The 17,810-nt window shown below is 37.8% G+C and overlaps 1 protein-coding gene across 3 annotated transcripts in view; it reads left to right on the forward strand.

Moving 5' to 3' along the window:
• The first annotated feature begins 468 nt into the window (after positions 1-468).
• FIGN (fidgetin, microtubule severing factor) overlaps positions 469-17,810 on the forward strand; it is a 117,724-nt gene continuing 100,382 nt past the window's right edge. Inside the window, exons 1-2 of one of the 3 annotated variants that reach the window (XM_081143385.1) lie at positions 469-806; positions 1,607-1,776. In XM_081143385.1, coding sequence (XP_080999511.1) covers positions 1,752-1,776 — 25 coding nt within the window. In that variant the 5' untranslated portion in view covers positions 469-806; positions 1,607-1,751. Of the gene's footprint in view, positions 807-1,606; positions 1,777-4,475; positions 4,492-17,810 lie in introns of those variants that run through there. The other 2 variants (XM_081143386.1, XM_081143387.1) reach the window with 2 other exon arrangements.

Consider the following 17,810-nt stretch of genomic DNA (forward strand, 5'->3'; position numbering starts at 1 on the left):
CGGGCCGGAGAGCCGCGCACGGCCCCCCCTGTCCCGGGCCCTCCAGGTCTGGCTGGGGGGGGTGCAAGGGCCGGCCGGCTGGTCACGCGTGGGAAGGCAAGGTCCCTTCCCCGGGAGGCGCTGCTCCCCTGTCCCCAGGCCGGGCCGCCCGAGCGCGCGGGCCGAGAGAGCTGCGGGCCCCCCGCGCGCGTAATCATGACCTCGGGCCCCCCTCCGGGCCGCGTGAGCGCGTCGGCGAGGCTGGGCGGCCGCCGCGGCCCGGGCCGTGTAACATGACCCGAGCGGCCGGCCGGCCGGCGCGGCGCGGCCATTGAGCCCTCCCTGCCCATGAATCTCTGGCGCGTCTCTGGCTCGCGCGCCCGCCGCCCGCCCGCGCCTCCCTCGCGCCCCCGCCGGCTCCGCGGGCCCCGGGCCGCTCCCTCTCCCTCCCGGCGCTCCCGCCGGCCGCCGCTCGCCAGCGCCCGCCTCTCGCCCCTGCCTGCGTCCCCGCTCCCTCGCGGCCGCCTCCGTCTCTTTCTCCCTCTCTCCTTTGAAAACTGATCTTTGGCTCTTAGTGTGAAAGTGATTTGAATTTGGCTCGGCGGCGCTCTGCGCCTGCGCCCAGCCTCTGGCATGCTGGCTCCTTCCAAGCAGCTGTTTTGGGTTTGAAATTCCAACATGGCAGAGGCTGCAGTCCGTCTTCCCTTCAAAAACTTGGAATGATTTCAAATCATAGGCACCTTCACTTAACCCCGGCTTCCATTCATCAGCAAACACGTCGGATCGATGCTGCGCTAACCTATCGGCTTTTCGCTCCGCGCGTTCAGGTAAGAGGAGCTTCGTAGTTTCCTACCATCTGTTTAAATTTGTTTGTGTTTTTGTTTGTTTTATTTTAAAAGAATGTAAATAAACCCGAGACCTGTAATTTAGAAAAGAAAAGAAAAAAGATCTTCGAGTTGTGTCGTGAACATTAAATTTAATCTGCAGTCGTCTCTGTTCTGTACGCCAACCTGCTGTCTAATTTCTCTGTACAAAGTAGCCCTGAAACATTAGAACGCATATTTTTGCTGCTTAATCATTGTAACAATAGTGTGGGATTAAGAGTTCGCGATGGCAAGAATCTCGTTTTCCGCTACATTGTGCTTACTTATGACTATCTTTTTTACTTCGAAAATAAATTAAAAAAAATAAAAATAAGAAAGCGGAGCCATAGGGTGGGGTTAGACTTTCTTCGGGAACTAACTTCTAAGTAAATAAGAAGTGTAAATAAGAATCTTGCACACACAAAAAGTTGAGGTTAAATTGCAAGCTCGTGGCTGGGGGGACGTGAAAATGTCAGAAGATCGGTTGCAGAAAAATGTAAGCACATCATCTTGGAGGGGGTACAGCGTGGTGGGCGTATTGTTGGCGAGGAACGGGAGAGAAAGATGTATAATTTAATGGTATATACAATCCACTGATCCTATTACCGTCCTCCCCGGAGCTCTTGTTAGTTTCAATGGGAGTGAGTGAAATTGACATGGACTTGCATTCCTGGTCATGTGCTTTTTTTCCTTTCTTTCTTCTCCTGTGATCTGAGATCCCCTTTTTGTTGATGTTGCTTTCCCCCTTAATTATATGCATGTAGGTTAAATGAATACCTGACGAAAGGGCCCACGTTTCAAGGCAGTGACATTTGATAGCTGAGAGGAAAAGTGGCTTTAATGAAAAGCAACCTTTGGAATTCCTGCTTGTGAGAAATCCAATTCAGCTTTTTGTGCTGCCAGCAAGAAATGATCAGTAGCACCAGTGTTTATGGTATGTCAGTTTTGGAATTTACTTCCTTTGCATCTAAATAGGAAAGACAAATTAAATAGCATGGTCAGACCGTTGAGGACCCTGCTTGGGACGCAGATGCTCCTAATATAGAATTCCTTTCTTTTAAAAACATATGTAATTTTAATCTGTCAAAAATGCTTGTTTGTTTCTGCTATCACTTGTTTATATATTTCAGTTTTGATTAATAGATTACTGGAGTCCACTTTTACTGGGTTTAGCTGTAATCCCAAAGTTGCATGTTACTAGTAACGCACTGTATAACCACTGAAGTCAAATGGTATGTAAATTAGTTAAACTCAGTGTGGGGTTCTTTTGGGGAGGGGGCCGGGTGTAGAGGGGAGAGGGCGGGAGTGTGGGGAAAGATTGCTTACTAATGAAAGTATATATATATATATATATGTACACACACAGAACTGGGTGAATTTTTTTTCTTAATCTATTAATGCATCTGGACTATCGGCTCTCTCAATAATTGCACTTTGTGGAGTAATCAGTTCTTCTGAGTGTGTGTTATTTTTGGGGGATGTGGGTGAGTTATGAAGGGAAATCTTTTACATGAATATAAAAATATAGTTTGATTGCTTAAAGTCCTTAAATGCCTTTTAAGGAACAGTGGTATTTTTTTTCTTTCTCTTTTTTTTTCTTTGCTTGCCATTCACTTGTCTGCCTGTCAGCGCTTTTTACTTTTAACCTGTGACAGAATTAAATAATCAGGCACTGAAATTGACTTTGTTTGAAATCGCTCTTTCCTCTTTCTTTACCAAAAAAAAAAAAAAAAAAGAGGTCAGATAAATGGAGTGAGAGGGGGTTTTCAATAGCTCTTGTGACCACGCCGTGTGTACACTTTGTGATATTCAATTAAGACTAAGAGGGAACAACAACAACAAAAAGATGTTAAAAGTATTTTGCATAAGCGAAGGCTATGCCCACTTTAAACTGTTTCTTTTTTTTGGTTACATTTACCCAAGCACCGTGCCTTCGCGGTGGAGAAGAGAGAAGGAAGGAAAGGGAGACTGTAAGAAACAAATAGCAGTGGGGCAAAGCTGCCAGGGGTCTGCAGTGTGGCCGCGGGTCCTGCTCTCCCCGCGCAGCCGTGCACACGGGGGAAGGGGCTGGAGAGCCGCCGCGCGACAGACGCTTCTGGTTGGACTCCAGTGACTATCGAACTAAGCACACACCAGCCACCACTCTTACACGATAGGAAGGATTTGATTGAATTTTGCATTTGGAACTTGTTGACTTTGAGGCGATCAATAAGAAGACTGTTTATTTTAGATGCACATAATTTGCCCTGAGAAATGTTTTAAGGAGGAGAGAGCACAGCTTTCTTTCCCCCGGAGCTGTTGGAGCGAATGGGATTGCCAGATGGGCGATTTCCCTCTGTGATGTTAAAGCTGTAATATATATTCAGAGCAGATTGGGCTGCTGCCTGTGATGAGGAGGATATTACATTTATAAATTTTAAATCGGATCTCAGACAATGTGCTGAGAGCAGAAATTGGATGGTTTGACTGTTTACCTTATTGATACTTAAATGTGATTTCTGGGTAGTAGTAATAATAATCATTGCAATAATATGTAAAAAACACACTGGGTTAGGCAATCATATAATTCATGACATTTAAACAGCAGATTTAAGTGTGTAAATTGCCCCCCACCCAGGCTCTGCTTACTATTAAATAATAGTCACATAATTTATTTCCCTGAGTGTTTAAACGCCTGTTGTGCAAATGATGTTCACTCAGGAGTCTTGTTATCATAGGCTAGAATTCTGGGAGAAAAAGTTTATATATACATCTATAAAGTAGACACTTGTGTACATGTATAAAGTGGCATTAGTGGCTCCTATTTTGTAATTCTATTACTTGGATTATTTTTAGATTTTGTCTCAAATGTGTGGCCTAAAGGAACCAGAGCTACAAACCTAAAAGGCTGGAAAGTGGGCAAGTGCTCACACTCTGGCAGCTCTGCTGTTGCAAATTAAAAGTGTGTTGTGGTCAGGAAATGAAAGCTACAATGTCTCTTTTGAACAAGTCGTTTATCAAGAGAAACATCTATCAGGGACTGCCTTGTCACATTGATCCTCTAAAAGTTAGGTTCGAGGTGGAAACTGCTTTGATGTTTTTGATCCCAAATTTAATACAACAGAAAAAAAGCAAGGATATTTTGACCAGAATAGATTTTTTAAAATATTTCCTGGAACCAAGAAGATCTGTTTATTAGTATTGTACTACGTGTGAAGTTTTTTGGACACAACAGTTGAAAGGTTGAAGGGGAAACCCCAGCCTTTATAAATGGCTGGTGGTTAAAATATATATTTATAGTACATTCAGCTATGGCTTGCTTCTTGGTTCACATGGACATTTTGAAAATAGATGGCATTAAAGGGAAACTTAACTTGAAGGAGTGTTTTGGAGCAATATGCAGAGATTAGAGTTTTCATTCATTCACGTTTTAGAGTTGCCCTCTTCCTTCCCTCCTTTCTTTTAATCCTTTATTTCTATTTCCTATCTTCATTACATGTGTGACATATTAGCTTTTATTTGGAAAGTAAACATTTTTCTATTCAAACCATTCCCCAAAACATGCTTGCTCACATTTTCTCTATTGTTTATTAATTGTGCATGTGGATAGTTATCAATATTAAACTACATGGACTCACAAAGCTTTCGGAACTTCAGCTTAAAAATATAGGTAGGTAACAGGTTAAATATGCCATGTATTCGTGAATGCTGAATATGTTGCATGCGTTATTCAAATGTTAAAAGGTATTGTGAAGAAAATGACCAAGTTTTGTTTTCTTTTTTAAAAAATGTGGTTTCTTTATTTGTGTGTGTGTGTGTGAAAGCTGTTAAAGGCAGCCTGCTTCATTTGGGGAGGCAAAGATATGAGAGAAGTCTTTCTTCTTTGAAATAGAGTTTTTGGATACTTGTCTTACACCGCTGGTGGCTACTTGCTCTTTCATATGGGTCTATCAGCAACTAGGCTGATAGACCACAAGGAGTGTGGTGGGAGTTTTGGGAAGTGTAATACTTGCTAATTAATCATGTCTGAAATGAAAGAATCATAGCAGGGCAATAAAGTCTCATTGTTGTTTTCCTGGAAGAGGGTAAGACTTCTGTTTGGAAGCTGTATATGTGAGTTGACTTGCTTTTTTCTTGTTTTAAAAACACAGTTTGTAGGGTCTCTTTGGAATTATTTCAGGAACCATCTTTTTTTTTTTTTAAACAGAATATTTTTCTTTCTCCTGGCTGTACCAGATCAGCGAGATTCTTAAAATTGTCTCTGATGTCTTCTGAGTGAAAACATAGAGTGTTTTTCTTTAGTTATATTGAAGTCTCCAGTGGCTAAGTTTCTAGTACTAGTTTTTTTTTTCCATAAATAGAAAATCTTTTTTGTGTTTTTATTTACGATAGGCAGGGACTTTGAAAATGTTTTTGTAGGCAGGTACTTATGACAGACATACGAGACAGCAGAAATCTCATTAATTACTTTTAGATAGCACAAGAGTATGGCCAGAGGGCAGGAAAGAAGTCGTACTTCCAAGAATCTATAGAGAAAATCTGTATAAAACTTGAGATTTCTAAGATAGTTTAAAATATTAGCTACCTGAGATCAATGAATAATATTATAGCTAACTTCTTTTTTCCCTTTGAATTTTGGGCTGTCACTTTGTAGAATTTAAATATTTTGCTCAGTTAGTCTCAGCATGGAGTCAGATTACAAAACTTTAAGTGTCTGCAACATTTTTCAAAGTTTTTTTATCTCAAAGTGAAGACGGCTATGCTAATGATTCCCTATTTTTGTCTGTTTGGATGCCTTGAATGATTGCCTCATTAAGTAATCAGCTTCACTGGTCCCAAATCAGTAGAATTGCTAGGTGTACTTGAAACAATTGCAGGCTGTTATGTTTTGTACTTTCTAGGCTGTTGCTAGAATCTGGTTTAATAGAAATGTTTGCTGTTTTGCCTTTGGTCGATATATTCTTGAGTACAGATTTCACATGCTACTTTTATAAAGTACCACAGTTATTGTTGTAGCGCTAATAAATTTAATTACCAAGAATTTAACTTGATTTATAAATTTTTGATCGGAAAAAATTGTTCTGCAGACATTTGTGTGAAATATTGACGTATGCTGCTGATCAATAAGACTTGATTAATCAGCATATCTGCTTTTATATCTTGACTCATTGATAAGCCAGAATAAATAAATGACACAGGAAACAATGGAAAATTTGTTTTCAATAAACAACAATTAATATAATTGTTGCTTTCTTTGGGATATATAAGAACTGATGTTTTATTAAAATCAATTAAACTTGGAAAATATTTTTACATACTATTTGAAAGACTGCAAGTCCAAATATTGTTCCATCTTTCCATCGTCTTTCTCTTCCCTTCTCTCCCTCTCTCTTTCTCTGCCTCTCTGTCTCTCACACACACAGATTCTACCTAAAGTTTTTGTCTTATTAAAAATGAAAGATTTTTTTTTTCCCAAAGACTGAAAACAAATTCCTGTTTAGCAAGTACTTTTCATGATTGGATTTTATAATTTTATTACTTTTTTTCTAGACTTGCCTTTTATTATTCACTTTTCATTTAACTTATGGTAGAAATTTCAAGCATAGGTGCTCTGACATGATTGTTGATTAGCGATCCTTTTGATATTTTTGATGTTATCATTTAAATGGCAATTGTACTTGAGGGATGCTCACTACAAGAAATGCAGATAGTGGAAATAAGGGGTCGGCAAGGGGAGGGTAAAAATAAATTGTCCTGATAAGTTTGCAGCAAATCAGAAGCAGGTGGATGCTGAGTCCCCAGGCAGCTCAGATGCCTGCGCAGGAGGCTCTGCCTCAGCACCGCACATGCGTGCGGTACCTGTTGACGGTCGCCTTAGCTGAGGACTGAGGCGGCGGGAAAGATAGGTGATCAGAAACCATCCAAACATGAGCTATCATATGGCGCTTTCTGTTAATAATATTTACATATTTTATGCAACAAATCTGCTTGTTGTCTTGTTACTGGAATATTGACACTTTGTTAACATTGCATATGGTGGGCTGTTGTTTCAGGGTCTATTAGAAGCAGTCAATTCAAAGGAGAATTTCAATGCAGATATGTTTATGTCAAAGATATGAATAATGGATATGTTTGCTTCTATTTCAGCTACTGTGATTTTCACGAAGCGTTGATAGTATCACTGCCTCCAATCATTTTTTGAAACTGATGTATCTTGCAAGTAGAATGATGAATTATTATATGAAAGCCCAAGGTTAAATTTTTTGTACCCTGAAGTCCAACTTAAGTGTGTATGTTTTTATGTTAGGAAATCTTTTTTAGAAAGTATTTTTTAATATATACGATCTTGGGGAATTTGCAGCTTGTTAGGATTTTGTTCTCATTTTCACATCACCAGTAGCTTCTATTAAAAGTTATTAGTGATCTATAACTTACAAAGATTTTTTTACTACGGAATACCTATAAAATGTTTTCTTTTTCTTAGTTTCTTAATGTTGAAAGTAGTTTTTCTCAGTTCCCTTTCTATGAGTTTTGATTGCTGCTGGTAATTAATATAGTTCTTCCATTCCACTTGTGGATATATTTCAAACAAGAGAACAGAAACTACATTTTACTTCACACACCAAAAAAAAATCTCTTTTCCCACTTCAACTGTTTGCCTTATGTCAATTGGATGCTTTTTAAGCAATTGACAATTGATTAAATGCCACATGCATATGACAGTAAACTCAACTGAGGAGGAGTGACCTCTACTTACATGCTCTGGTTCGTGAGGAAATACTATTCATGGAAACAGTAAAATTCAAAATAAAAATTTTAAAGTAGTGTAATGTGAAGCCATGAGTTTCTAGATTTTGCTATCAACTTTTTGCTGTTCTTTTGATTTGTTATCTTTACCGTAACACACGTCACTTTCATCAAGGACTGGCTACGTAATTCTGGTGCTTGGTGTGAAATTGAAATGTGGGGCACCTTGTTGAAAAATTATTAAGAATTCAAGACGGCATCAGCAGAGCATGAAAACAAGTGCCAGGGCCCTTCTGGGTGGGGGGCCCTGTGGGCCTGCAGAGGACTCGGAGCAGTGAAACTAGCCCTGCCTTCACCACCCACACTCTTTTACCCAGGGCCTGCTTATGGAAGCCGCTAGGTCTCCTACTTGGAGACAGACTATGCCACAATAATTCCATGTTCCTCCGCCTAGAGAGATACTAATGGAGTAAGAGAATGGATGGGAAAATGGACCTTCAGGTATCTTCTGCTCTTTCTATATGTGGTGACTTTAATATTTTCCTTTATCTCATGTTGTCTTTTGTCTGATATGTGCTCGCATATATCTTGTGAATTTTGAAGCTATTCTTAAAAGAAACACTGTGTTTTGGAATTATTTGTACACAGGCACATGCTTAGCTATGTATTCCTCGGGCACAGGATGAGTAGAAGGGGTGAGGATTTCAGTAGGATTTGTAATAAGAACCCGGGAGTTTCTCTGTTGGCATGACCCCAGCTCTGACACCACATGTGTTCTCAAGCTCAAGTAAAATAAGTATTTTTAATGTGGAATCTTAATTAATCTATAAACATAGAAAATCCTAACTATTGAAAAGTAAAAGCACTGCTCATTGAGTGCTAGTCAGGGAAGGGGGCAAACACAGAAGGGATGATCTTGTTATCATAGTGGCAGCGTTGATATTTTGACAGGAGAAAGTGGCATTGTAGTTACATAAACACGTGGTGACAGCTGGGTACAGATGAAATGTAGTCTTTCTGCTCATATAAGTATGATATAAAACTTTCAGTGTGTTATATTCAAATTGTGAACTTGGTTTTGAACTTGAATTAGAGTGAGCCCCTCCCCCCTAAGCAATGTGGTCGCCCCTCTGTGACTCCTTTCCCTTTGGTGTGAAGTCTGTGTCGATGGGTGGACAAAACATTTGCACTGTTGCTGCCTAAGGTACTTCTCAAGGAGATCAAGCTCCGTATTGAGATACCTGAAACTAAATTTTGAAGTCAAGCAGCTTTTTCAAATCGAAACTGAGATATGATGGAATGTCCAGCAAATGATGGATCTGAGGGCACTTGAAGTTGCACCATTTATTTTCAAAAGATATTTCTCACATCAGATGACTGCCAGGAAGGGAGATATCAAAGGCCTCGGAAAAGTAACTGTCCATTTATGTAATCCAAGACTGGGGTGAGGGTGGGGGGCTTTAAAGATATTTCTGAAGAGGAAAAAATATTGAACTTATTTTCAATGCCTTGTTAGACTTCGTGGAGAGAAATACTATATATGAGACCCTCTAAGAAGTAAATTCTTTGCCCTGTGTAATAACAAGGCATTGCTCTCTCGGTTGACATGTACTTTAATAGAAGGAGGATTCGAAATAACTATGACATCAGTGTCCCACTTAATTATAAATTCACCCCTCAGTTTAGGAGTCTTTTGCATTAAAGACATTGTGAACTTGAAATATTTTAATAGGCAGTTAGCCACAATACATATTTTTTAACGTTCTAGGTTGTATAACCTATGTACAAATTCTGTAGTATAATTTAAATTGGGACTTTCTTTTCCCACCTGACTTCTATCCTTTAGTATGTTGTATTTTCACATTAAATGTTTGTCTTGAATGACGATTAAACCAGGAATCTGGGTAAATATGTGGCAATATAGTGCACTGGAATGCCCCAAATAGCTGTTTTATTTCTCTTCTGTACACTTCTTCCCCCCCTTTCCATTTCAAATTGAAGATTGTAAACTCTTCCTCTTAGATCATATACCGGAATGATGCTAAATTATAAATCTTAATTAGGTATGATTCACTGATTTTAATCTTACAAGATAATTATTCTGAGTAGGATAAAAGGTTCCCTTTAAGATAGAAAGCATTTTCATCACAATCTCCATTTAAGATCAAACAAAGACAACTAAATAAAGTACCATTATTCTTTTAAGCTTAAGTCAATATTTTGAATTTAAGTATATGGATGAAGAAATAATAGTGAGGGTAGGGTAGTCTTACTGTTTGCAAACTTCCCGTGCTTTTTATAAATTTTTCTGCTAGGGATTACATGTATTTAAAGGAATCTTTTAATTAAAAGTTACAGTTTTGATGAACTACATGGATGGAATAAGCTCTTGTGCATGTGCACAGATACACTTCTTTGTGGAGGTATCGATGTCAGGGACGCCTTTGGTATTTCTTTATGAGTAATTAGGTTAACAGGGTTAGTTAGAAAATGTATCCTTTCCTGGAAAATGAAAAATTACATTCAAGCAGAGGTAAAAGAGTAGAACATATTCATGACTTTAAGTACTTAAAAAGATATTTTATGACTCATTTTTAAAGAATAATACCCAATATGTAACTTGTTAAGAATAATAGCCTTTTTTTTTTTTAAAGCACATCTATATTAAAACTGACTTTCTTTCCATGAGTCACAAATCTGGAGTCAATTTTAGGCCCAATTTACAAAAGATGTGGGTCTAATCCCCCGACCCCCTCGTGGTATCCTAGCCAGGAGTGTTAGTGCAAAGTTCTCCTTTAAAGAGGTATTTCCATTTGCATTATTTAGGAGATTAAGCAACATTTTTGAGTGGAATACTGATGTGACCCAAGTATAGCCATGGGGACCCCGAATGGCCCGTATCCTTGTCTGAGAAACTGGAAAGATAAAATATCACCAGCTTTGGAATTTTTGTATCTCTACATGAACAGTGCTTGCTTTTAATCTAGGAAGATTTAAAATGTACTAAGGATGTACATTTAAATGATGTGTTTCCTAATTGGAAAAATATGTTTTATATAATGTTAAGAGTAGTAATCAACTAGTCATCAAGCTGAATTTACTTATGGATGGTAAGATAGTATAGCAGTAAAGAATCTTATTCAGAAATAGATGCTTAGACGGAGCTAGCGTCTTTCTAGAAAGAAAAATTCAGTATATATGCAGAATTCCTTTGGGTATTTTTGGGGGGGAAGGGCATGGGTATGAAATCTCTGTCAATAACATTTAAGCAGTTAAAGTATCAGGAAAGAAATATAATAATGAAAAATTTTTATCTTGCTTTGTTCTTTTAACAAGTCCTCAGTAAGTACATACAAGGCATTGATTCTTGTTTTATTTTTATTTTGTTTTAGCATCAAAGTAAAAAGACCCTAAGGGGAAACTATTTCATACTGTTTATTTTAAGAAATACCCAGTGAGAACAGTACAACACGTGTTATAGTTTTGCTTGTAATGATGGGAAAAAATCCCCAATTTTACCCCAATATAATTCTATCTTCTTGAAATCTACCATACTGTACCAGAACGCCACTATTGCTAAGCTATCAGCTGGGAGGTGTTGCTAGTATACAATTGTAATGCACATGTGTACCTAAATACATGTATTTTTTATATTTACCTCTGATTTCTACCAGCCAACTCTGCAGGTGTCCTTGTGCTTCAGGCCCCCGAGAAAAGCTCTTCTTTTTTTGCTATTTGCAGACTCATCAAGAACCTTGCTGCCTCACCCATCCTCCTGCTGCTGAGACCCAGTCTTACCCAGACCTGCTTTTAGGGGTTAGGCTTTTGTTTTTTAGTATATTTGTAGGGCTGGTTATTACTTGATCATCTGGAAAATCAGATTTCACTTGAGCAACTGGAATATGATATTTAGATCAGGAGGAGAGAGTTTGCATTAATTAAGAGGATATTGAGTTGTGCAGTGGGAGGAAAGTAAAACAGCCGTTTCTGGCATGGACAAAAGGTGAAAGACAACTTGTGGGAATGGGGAAATAGCTAAAGGAAAAGGAAATTAGGGAAGCTGATGAGGAAAGCTAAGGGTAAGGACTGTTTACATGTGACTCTTGCTAAAAACGATATTGGCAATTTAAAAATGAAATCTTAATAAAGTTATATGAGGAAACAGATCATTTATTAGGAATCAGTGACTAATACATATTAAATAGTACATAACACTATAATCTAATTCTAAAAAACCGGTTTTCTCAATTTTTTAAATGGCAAGTTCTATATCAGATCTTGAATATATAGAATTTGTGATCATCCCAAATAAAACAGCTTTTCCCCTCCCTCTTTTCCCCCCATAATTTGAGAAAGTATAAAAAATACATGTCTTTAAAGATGACTCCTATTTCTCAGACTCTTTTCCCTCCCTCACATACTCAATTCGGTTAGGCCACAAATGAAGTTACAGAAGAAAATCCTTTGAGGACTGGGGTATATCTTTTTTAAGGTTCTTTTGGAAAATTATAAGGAGTTCAAGCCATTAAAGTATATAGATGTATAATTTGATTTGATTTGAGCAAAGCTTGGTAAGTTGCGTATCTACTCTGTAAATGCTAGCTGTACCTTAACAACCAAAACAAAGCAAACAAGAAGATCTTGCCAGAGCCCTACCTCAGGCCAGTCAAATGGAAGTTTGGTGGGTGAACAATTTCTCTCAAGCTCCCTCAGAGATTCTGATATAAAGTTGGCACTGAGAACCACTTCTCCAAAATTTATACATTTGTACAAAAATTTATACATCTTATGAGGTCTTAAACGTTTTGGCTTTTTAAAATGTTATTCTTCCTGGTTAGAAATACTGAAAATAAAGATATCTATTCAGAATTGAATGTACCAATGATATGTATTAGAGATAGTTCATTATTTGGTTAAAGTTCAACAGTTTATGAAGAATCTTGAGAATATTGCCACCATGCTGTTAGATTAACTCGGGAGAGTGACAAGGGGGAAGAACAGTGTCAGCAGAAGTCAACAGTCTCTCATATTTGTGACTTTTGGTAAGTCACTCAACCTCTCTGAGCTTCAGTTTACTTTTTTATAAAAGGCAAATTGATCAAATGACTACTAAGATTTTTTCCAGTTCTATATAATTCATGACTGCTTGGTCATGGACTAGTGACGCTGAGTAACTTGGAACCTTGCTAATGACCAATGGCTGATGAAAAAGTTTTTGTTTGTCTTGAAGAAATTGTCTAGAAAACAATGAAGGAAGCCTAAGGACCATTTGTCACTTTGTTAAGCCCTTTAGGAGGGGTGGTAACCATTCATTAAATATGCTTACTAATTGGTGGCAAGCGATGTGTCAGTAATTCTTATATCTTGAAAGTTGATGAGTATTACTTGGCCAATGCTTTTTCCTTGTATAAACTGACTGACAAGTAGATTAACTTAAGCAATAGTGAAGTGAGGGAATTCAAATCCATATATATCTATATGAAAGTTGGATCTTTATCAAACCAAAAACAATTCTATGTGCTCTTTCAGATCACCCACTAGTCTTTGTTCATTTTCTTTTTATTCCCTGGAATGCTTTTTTCCACCTGTTGAAACCCTACCAGAACTTTGATATTTCAAATGTTGCATCATCTATGAAAACTTCCCTGAGTTCCCCCAATCAGGATCCATTTCTTGTTACTCCCTAAGCACTTTTCAAAAAATCTGCATTCAGTAATTGCCATAATCACTGCTGGGCATTTGCATTTCTCATTTATGAAACTATAAACTTTCCTTAAGAGCAAACTATATTTAATTCATTTTTAAATTTTTAATCTCCTCCTTGCCTGTCCAGTGCAAGATCTATAATAGATGTTCAATAAATGTTTGGTGAGTTGAAATGATAAAAGCATAGGAGACTGTTACTTGGTTAATCTTTTATTAATATTACTTTTTTTGAAAGTTGGAAGATTCTTTTAAAAATATTTAGGGAACAGATTTATTAACATTGCGTGTTTTATTTAAAATGAAATTTCTATACTCTTGATGTAATTTAATTACCAAAGAAAGACTTCATAACCCTGAAAAGCAATTTTATAATTATGTACCTTAAAAAAAGAACTTACAGTCATTTAATCTATGTTTATATTTCTGGATAGGAGAGCATTTAAACTATTTTATAAAGACAGACCATTATAATGATATCTTTAAAAATCTTACAAAACAAAAATCTATACCCTGTTTTGACTGTAGGCAGTAACAAATGGCTTCAAATCACTAAGCTCTACATATTTAACTTTTTTCTGTGTTTGCTGTCAGAAACATTTGAACCTATAGAATCATAAAATGTTAGATGAGTAGACTTCCAAATCAGCTTCTTGCCAACATAGGGTTGATTGACAGTTGATTATTGAGCTTTTGGTTGAGCATAGGAAATCAGCACCTCGTAAGGCATGTCATCTATTTTGTTCTTTCTCCTATAAATAGGCAGTGTGCAAATATATGCCAGGCAGTGTGCAAATATATGCCTGGCAGTACTCAAAACAGAGTTCCCTGGGAACATGATGGTACTTACGGTGACAAGATGTAAGATGCAAACTAGCTGATTTACAGCTGATACGACTTTTGTTGACTCTGTAGTTTGTGAACATCTTTGGTTACATTTTTTTAAATCCTCACCCAAGAATATATTTATTTATTTTAGAGAGAGGAAGAGAAACATTGATTGGTTGCCTCTCATACGTGGCCTGATCAGGGATCGAACCTACAACCTAGGTATGTGCTCAACCAGGAATCAGACTGGCACCTTTTTGCTGTATGGGATCAATGCTCCAACCGAGTCACCTGGCCAGGGCTCTTTGGTTATCTTTTAATTGGCATATTTTTGTTCTATATTTAGTGTCTGGCACTATTAATTTACTTTGCACTAAATACTGGGCAGTAAACAATTTAGCTGGAGCTACACCCCATGACCCTGTCTTCTGATGGTCCAGTTGCATTACCAGTTTGGTTTGTGTGCTTGTGGAAGGGTCAGTCTCTTTCTCAAACCTGTCACCAATGTTACAACAAATAGCATGACAAAATTTTCTAAGGGAAATTCAAGTTGATCAAATGCTGAAGTTGTAATGAGTTAGTCAACAGTACTTTACAAGGTTTCTGTGTTATATTTGTGTATTTGAACTTAAAGCTAGATGTACCAGAGAACAGCACTTGTTCATAAGGCTTCATGAAAGAACTCAGAAAAAACAAGGGCTTTGTTGTTATTCTTTTAAAAACACAATTTTAATAAGGAAACCTATAACCTTTACTCAGTTTTCTTGCAATTTGGGCTCTTCAGATTTGAAAAGTTCTGGGTGATATCTTACTGTTTCATATTGAAATCTAGATTGATCTCATAAACTCTACATGGAAGAAAATATCTGCAGGGCTGATTGTTGAACCTGGATTATTACAAAGATATGCCATTAAGTAATCTCCAGTGGACACATCTTGCTCAGTTAATTGCATGCAAACACTGCGATCTTCATCAAAGAGCTTCAGTAGTAAAGAAGGATAGTACATTTTAGGTACAATAATATGATTGTGAAACTATATGTTAAAAGTATCAAAAGCATTTTTGCAGTTTTGACTACATCTATTTAGTTCCTTTGTTAAATCTACTCTTCTGGTTTCCTGGAAACCATTCAATAAACTTCAGGCAAGTTAAAGCTGCTTAAATATGTTAAAATCCATGAGATTGAGAGTGATGACTATGAATTGGTCGTTGGTGACCTGCCAACCCCCAAACTAAAGCAAGGAAAGATTGAAAAGACATGGGCTTAAAATTCTACCTGGTTTGTGATCAGAAATTTGGAATTTTAAGATAAAATAAAAATATGTATGCAGATTCTCTACATCTAAAATGTCAACCATTTTTCCTTTAGTCCTCTCATAAAGGGAAATTGGGTGATTCCCTAGAGGGAATAGTCATGTAAGTTGGTGGCCACAAAATATAAGCCACAGTTAAAGGTCAGTGGTCAATAGTTTCTTTCCTTGTTCCTTTTTTCCCCTCTTACCCCATAAGCATAGTTGACAGCTTTTCGTAATTGAAATTTTTGTGAGGTCTAGACGTGCCAATTCTTAAAGAGTATGAAGTTATATTTGTCCTCTTGGCTTAAAATCTGAAATGAAACTTAAAATTGTTTCAAGTGAATACGGCTGTGTGTGTGTGTGCACGTGTGTGGGCGTGTGTGTGCATGTGTGTGTGTGTGTTCATTCAGTAGGGCAGCCCATGAAACAGGTGGCAGCATTGGTAGCTCTTTCATTCTGATTGGACCAGTTGGTAGCTCTAACAGACACCATCTAAGTGAGCCTATTTATTTATTTATTTTTTAAAATATATTTTTATTGATTTCAGAGAGGAGAAGGTAGAGGGAGAGAGAGAGATAGAAACATCAATGATGAGAGTCATTGATCAGCTGCCTCCTGCACGCCCCTGCTGGGGATCGAGCCCACGACCCGGGCATGTGCCCTGACCAGGAATCGACCCTCGATCCCCTGGATCCTAGGTCCATGCTCAAGAGCTGAGCCACACCGGCTGGGCTAAGTGAGCCAATTTAAATCTTGCTCCAGATTCTTAACCAACTGTCTCCGGGGGTGGCCCAGGAGGTGGCACTTAGGCACTCACCTGTTTCTTAGAGATAGTTTTGGCATGGTATTCCGTTCAAAATCAGTAAACATCATTTACAAGGAGTTAGTTAAAACTGAAATTAAAAATGGGTATTGAGGTATAGTTCCCTCTAACATGGCTTGAATATATTTGTTATATGTGCCTGAAGATAATTTTTAAATTATTCTTTTGATTAGAATAAAAAGTAATTACAAATGAGTCATTACCATTTACTTTCCTGATAAGGTTGTTTTCTTTGAGTGACTGACCACGAGTTCTTTGAGCACACAGTCTTTGTCTAAGGTTTAGTTTAGTCATGCATGTGTCCTTGAAGAAATGGAGCATCTTTCACAACATTTTGTACAAGTGAAATCAGATACCGGTTTTTATTGCAGAACCAAGCCTACAAATGTTTCTCTTTAAAGACATTTTTAATAGAAACAGTAAGGTATAAATCATTTAAGCAATTACCTGGACATTGTGGAAATGGGGCTTGGCTTGTTCTGTAGCCCCAGATGTTTCCAGATTCCAGTAATAACCTGGTCCAGATATTTACAGCTTAATTTTCTGTGCATGTGTACTTGTCCACAAATGGCTCCTATTTCCCATTTTCTGTTGGACAACTGGGCCACTTAGAGGTAAAGAAAGTGATTTCAGCTTCGGTGATGACAAACATTAATGGTTATAATAAGTTGCTTCTAAAAACTTTGATCACTTAAAAATATATAGTGGCTAAACCTTGGAGGATTTTATACTAAGAAATAAAATAAATTATTCAAATGGCATTTTCCTTTATGGATGGGGATGGGGCGAGTAACCTCTCCCATCTCTCAAAATTATATTTAGCCTTGATATACTATGTGATAAAAGTGTTGTTGGTTTTTTTTAATGTATCTTCTGGCACTGGTTGGGTTATCATGCAGGCTGCTAGTTTTCTTTGCATCACTACTCCACAGTTTTTCTTGTTCTTACTAGAGACTAAACAAATGGAAAATAATGATTGGTAACCATCTGCTGTGCAGAAATTTCACATATAGCAGTTAACTCTATTTTATAAAACAAGACCAAATGAGTGAATTAGACTGTTGCCAGTAAATAGCAACATGCAGTAGAGCTGCCTTTGGACAAAGCAGGAGCACAGGGAGCCAGCATTTCATTACGGGAAGTCAGCTTGTTGGGCTGTGGGGCTGAATGTGCCCAGGCATTTACGGGTGTGTGAGTATATGTGTTGGTGTGTCTGTGCTGCATATGTGAAGAGAATGGCTGTTTCCTCCCTACCTTCTTCTTGGTCTCTTTTCTTGCCCCATGATTCCAATCAAGTAAATCAGAGAAATGTAGATGCAAATATATCAGTTCAGTCACATCATCTAACACCCATTTATTCACTTAAAAACTAATGTCAAAATCCATAAAGTCACACAGAATGAAGATTTGGAAAAGACTGTAGGCTTCAGACCAGAACCATGATTTCCTAGGTTGTATGTATTATAATGACTGGTGGCTAGCCAATGCGGCTTTAAATCATTCTCTTGTCTTATCCTCTGCCCAAAGAATACCTTAACTGGAAGTCAGATTGAGTATGTGTCTAAAAGATATTGACACACAATAATTATTCA

The sequence above is a fragment of the Miniopterus schreibersii genome, assembly GCF_964146895.1.
Source record: "Miniopterus schreibersii genome assembly, chromosome: 7".
NCBI lineage: Eukaryota > Metazoa > Chordata > Mammalia > Chiroptera > Miniopteridae > Miniopterus > Miniopterus schreibersii.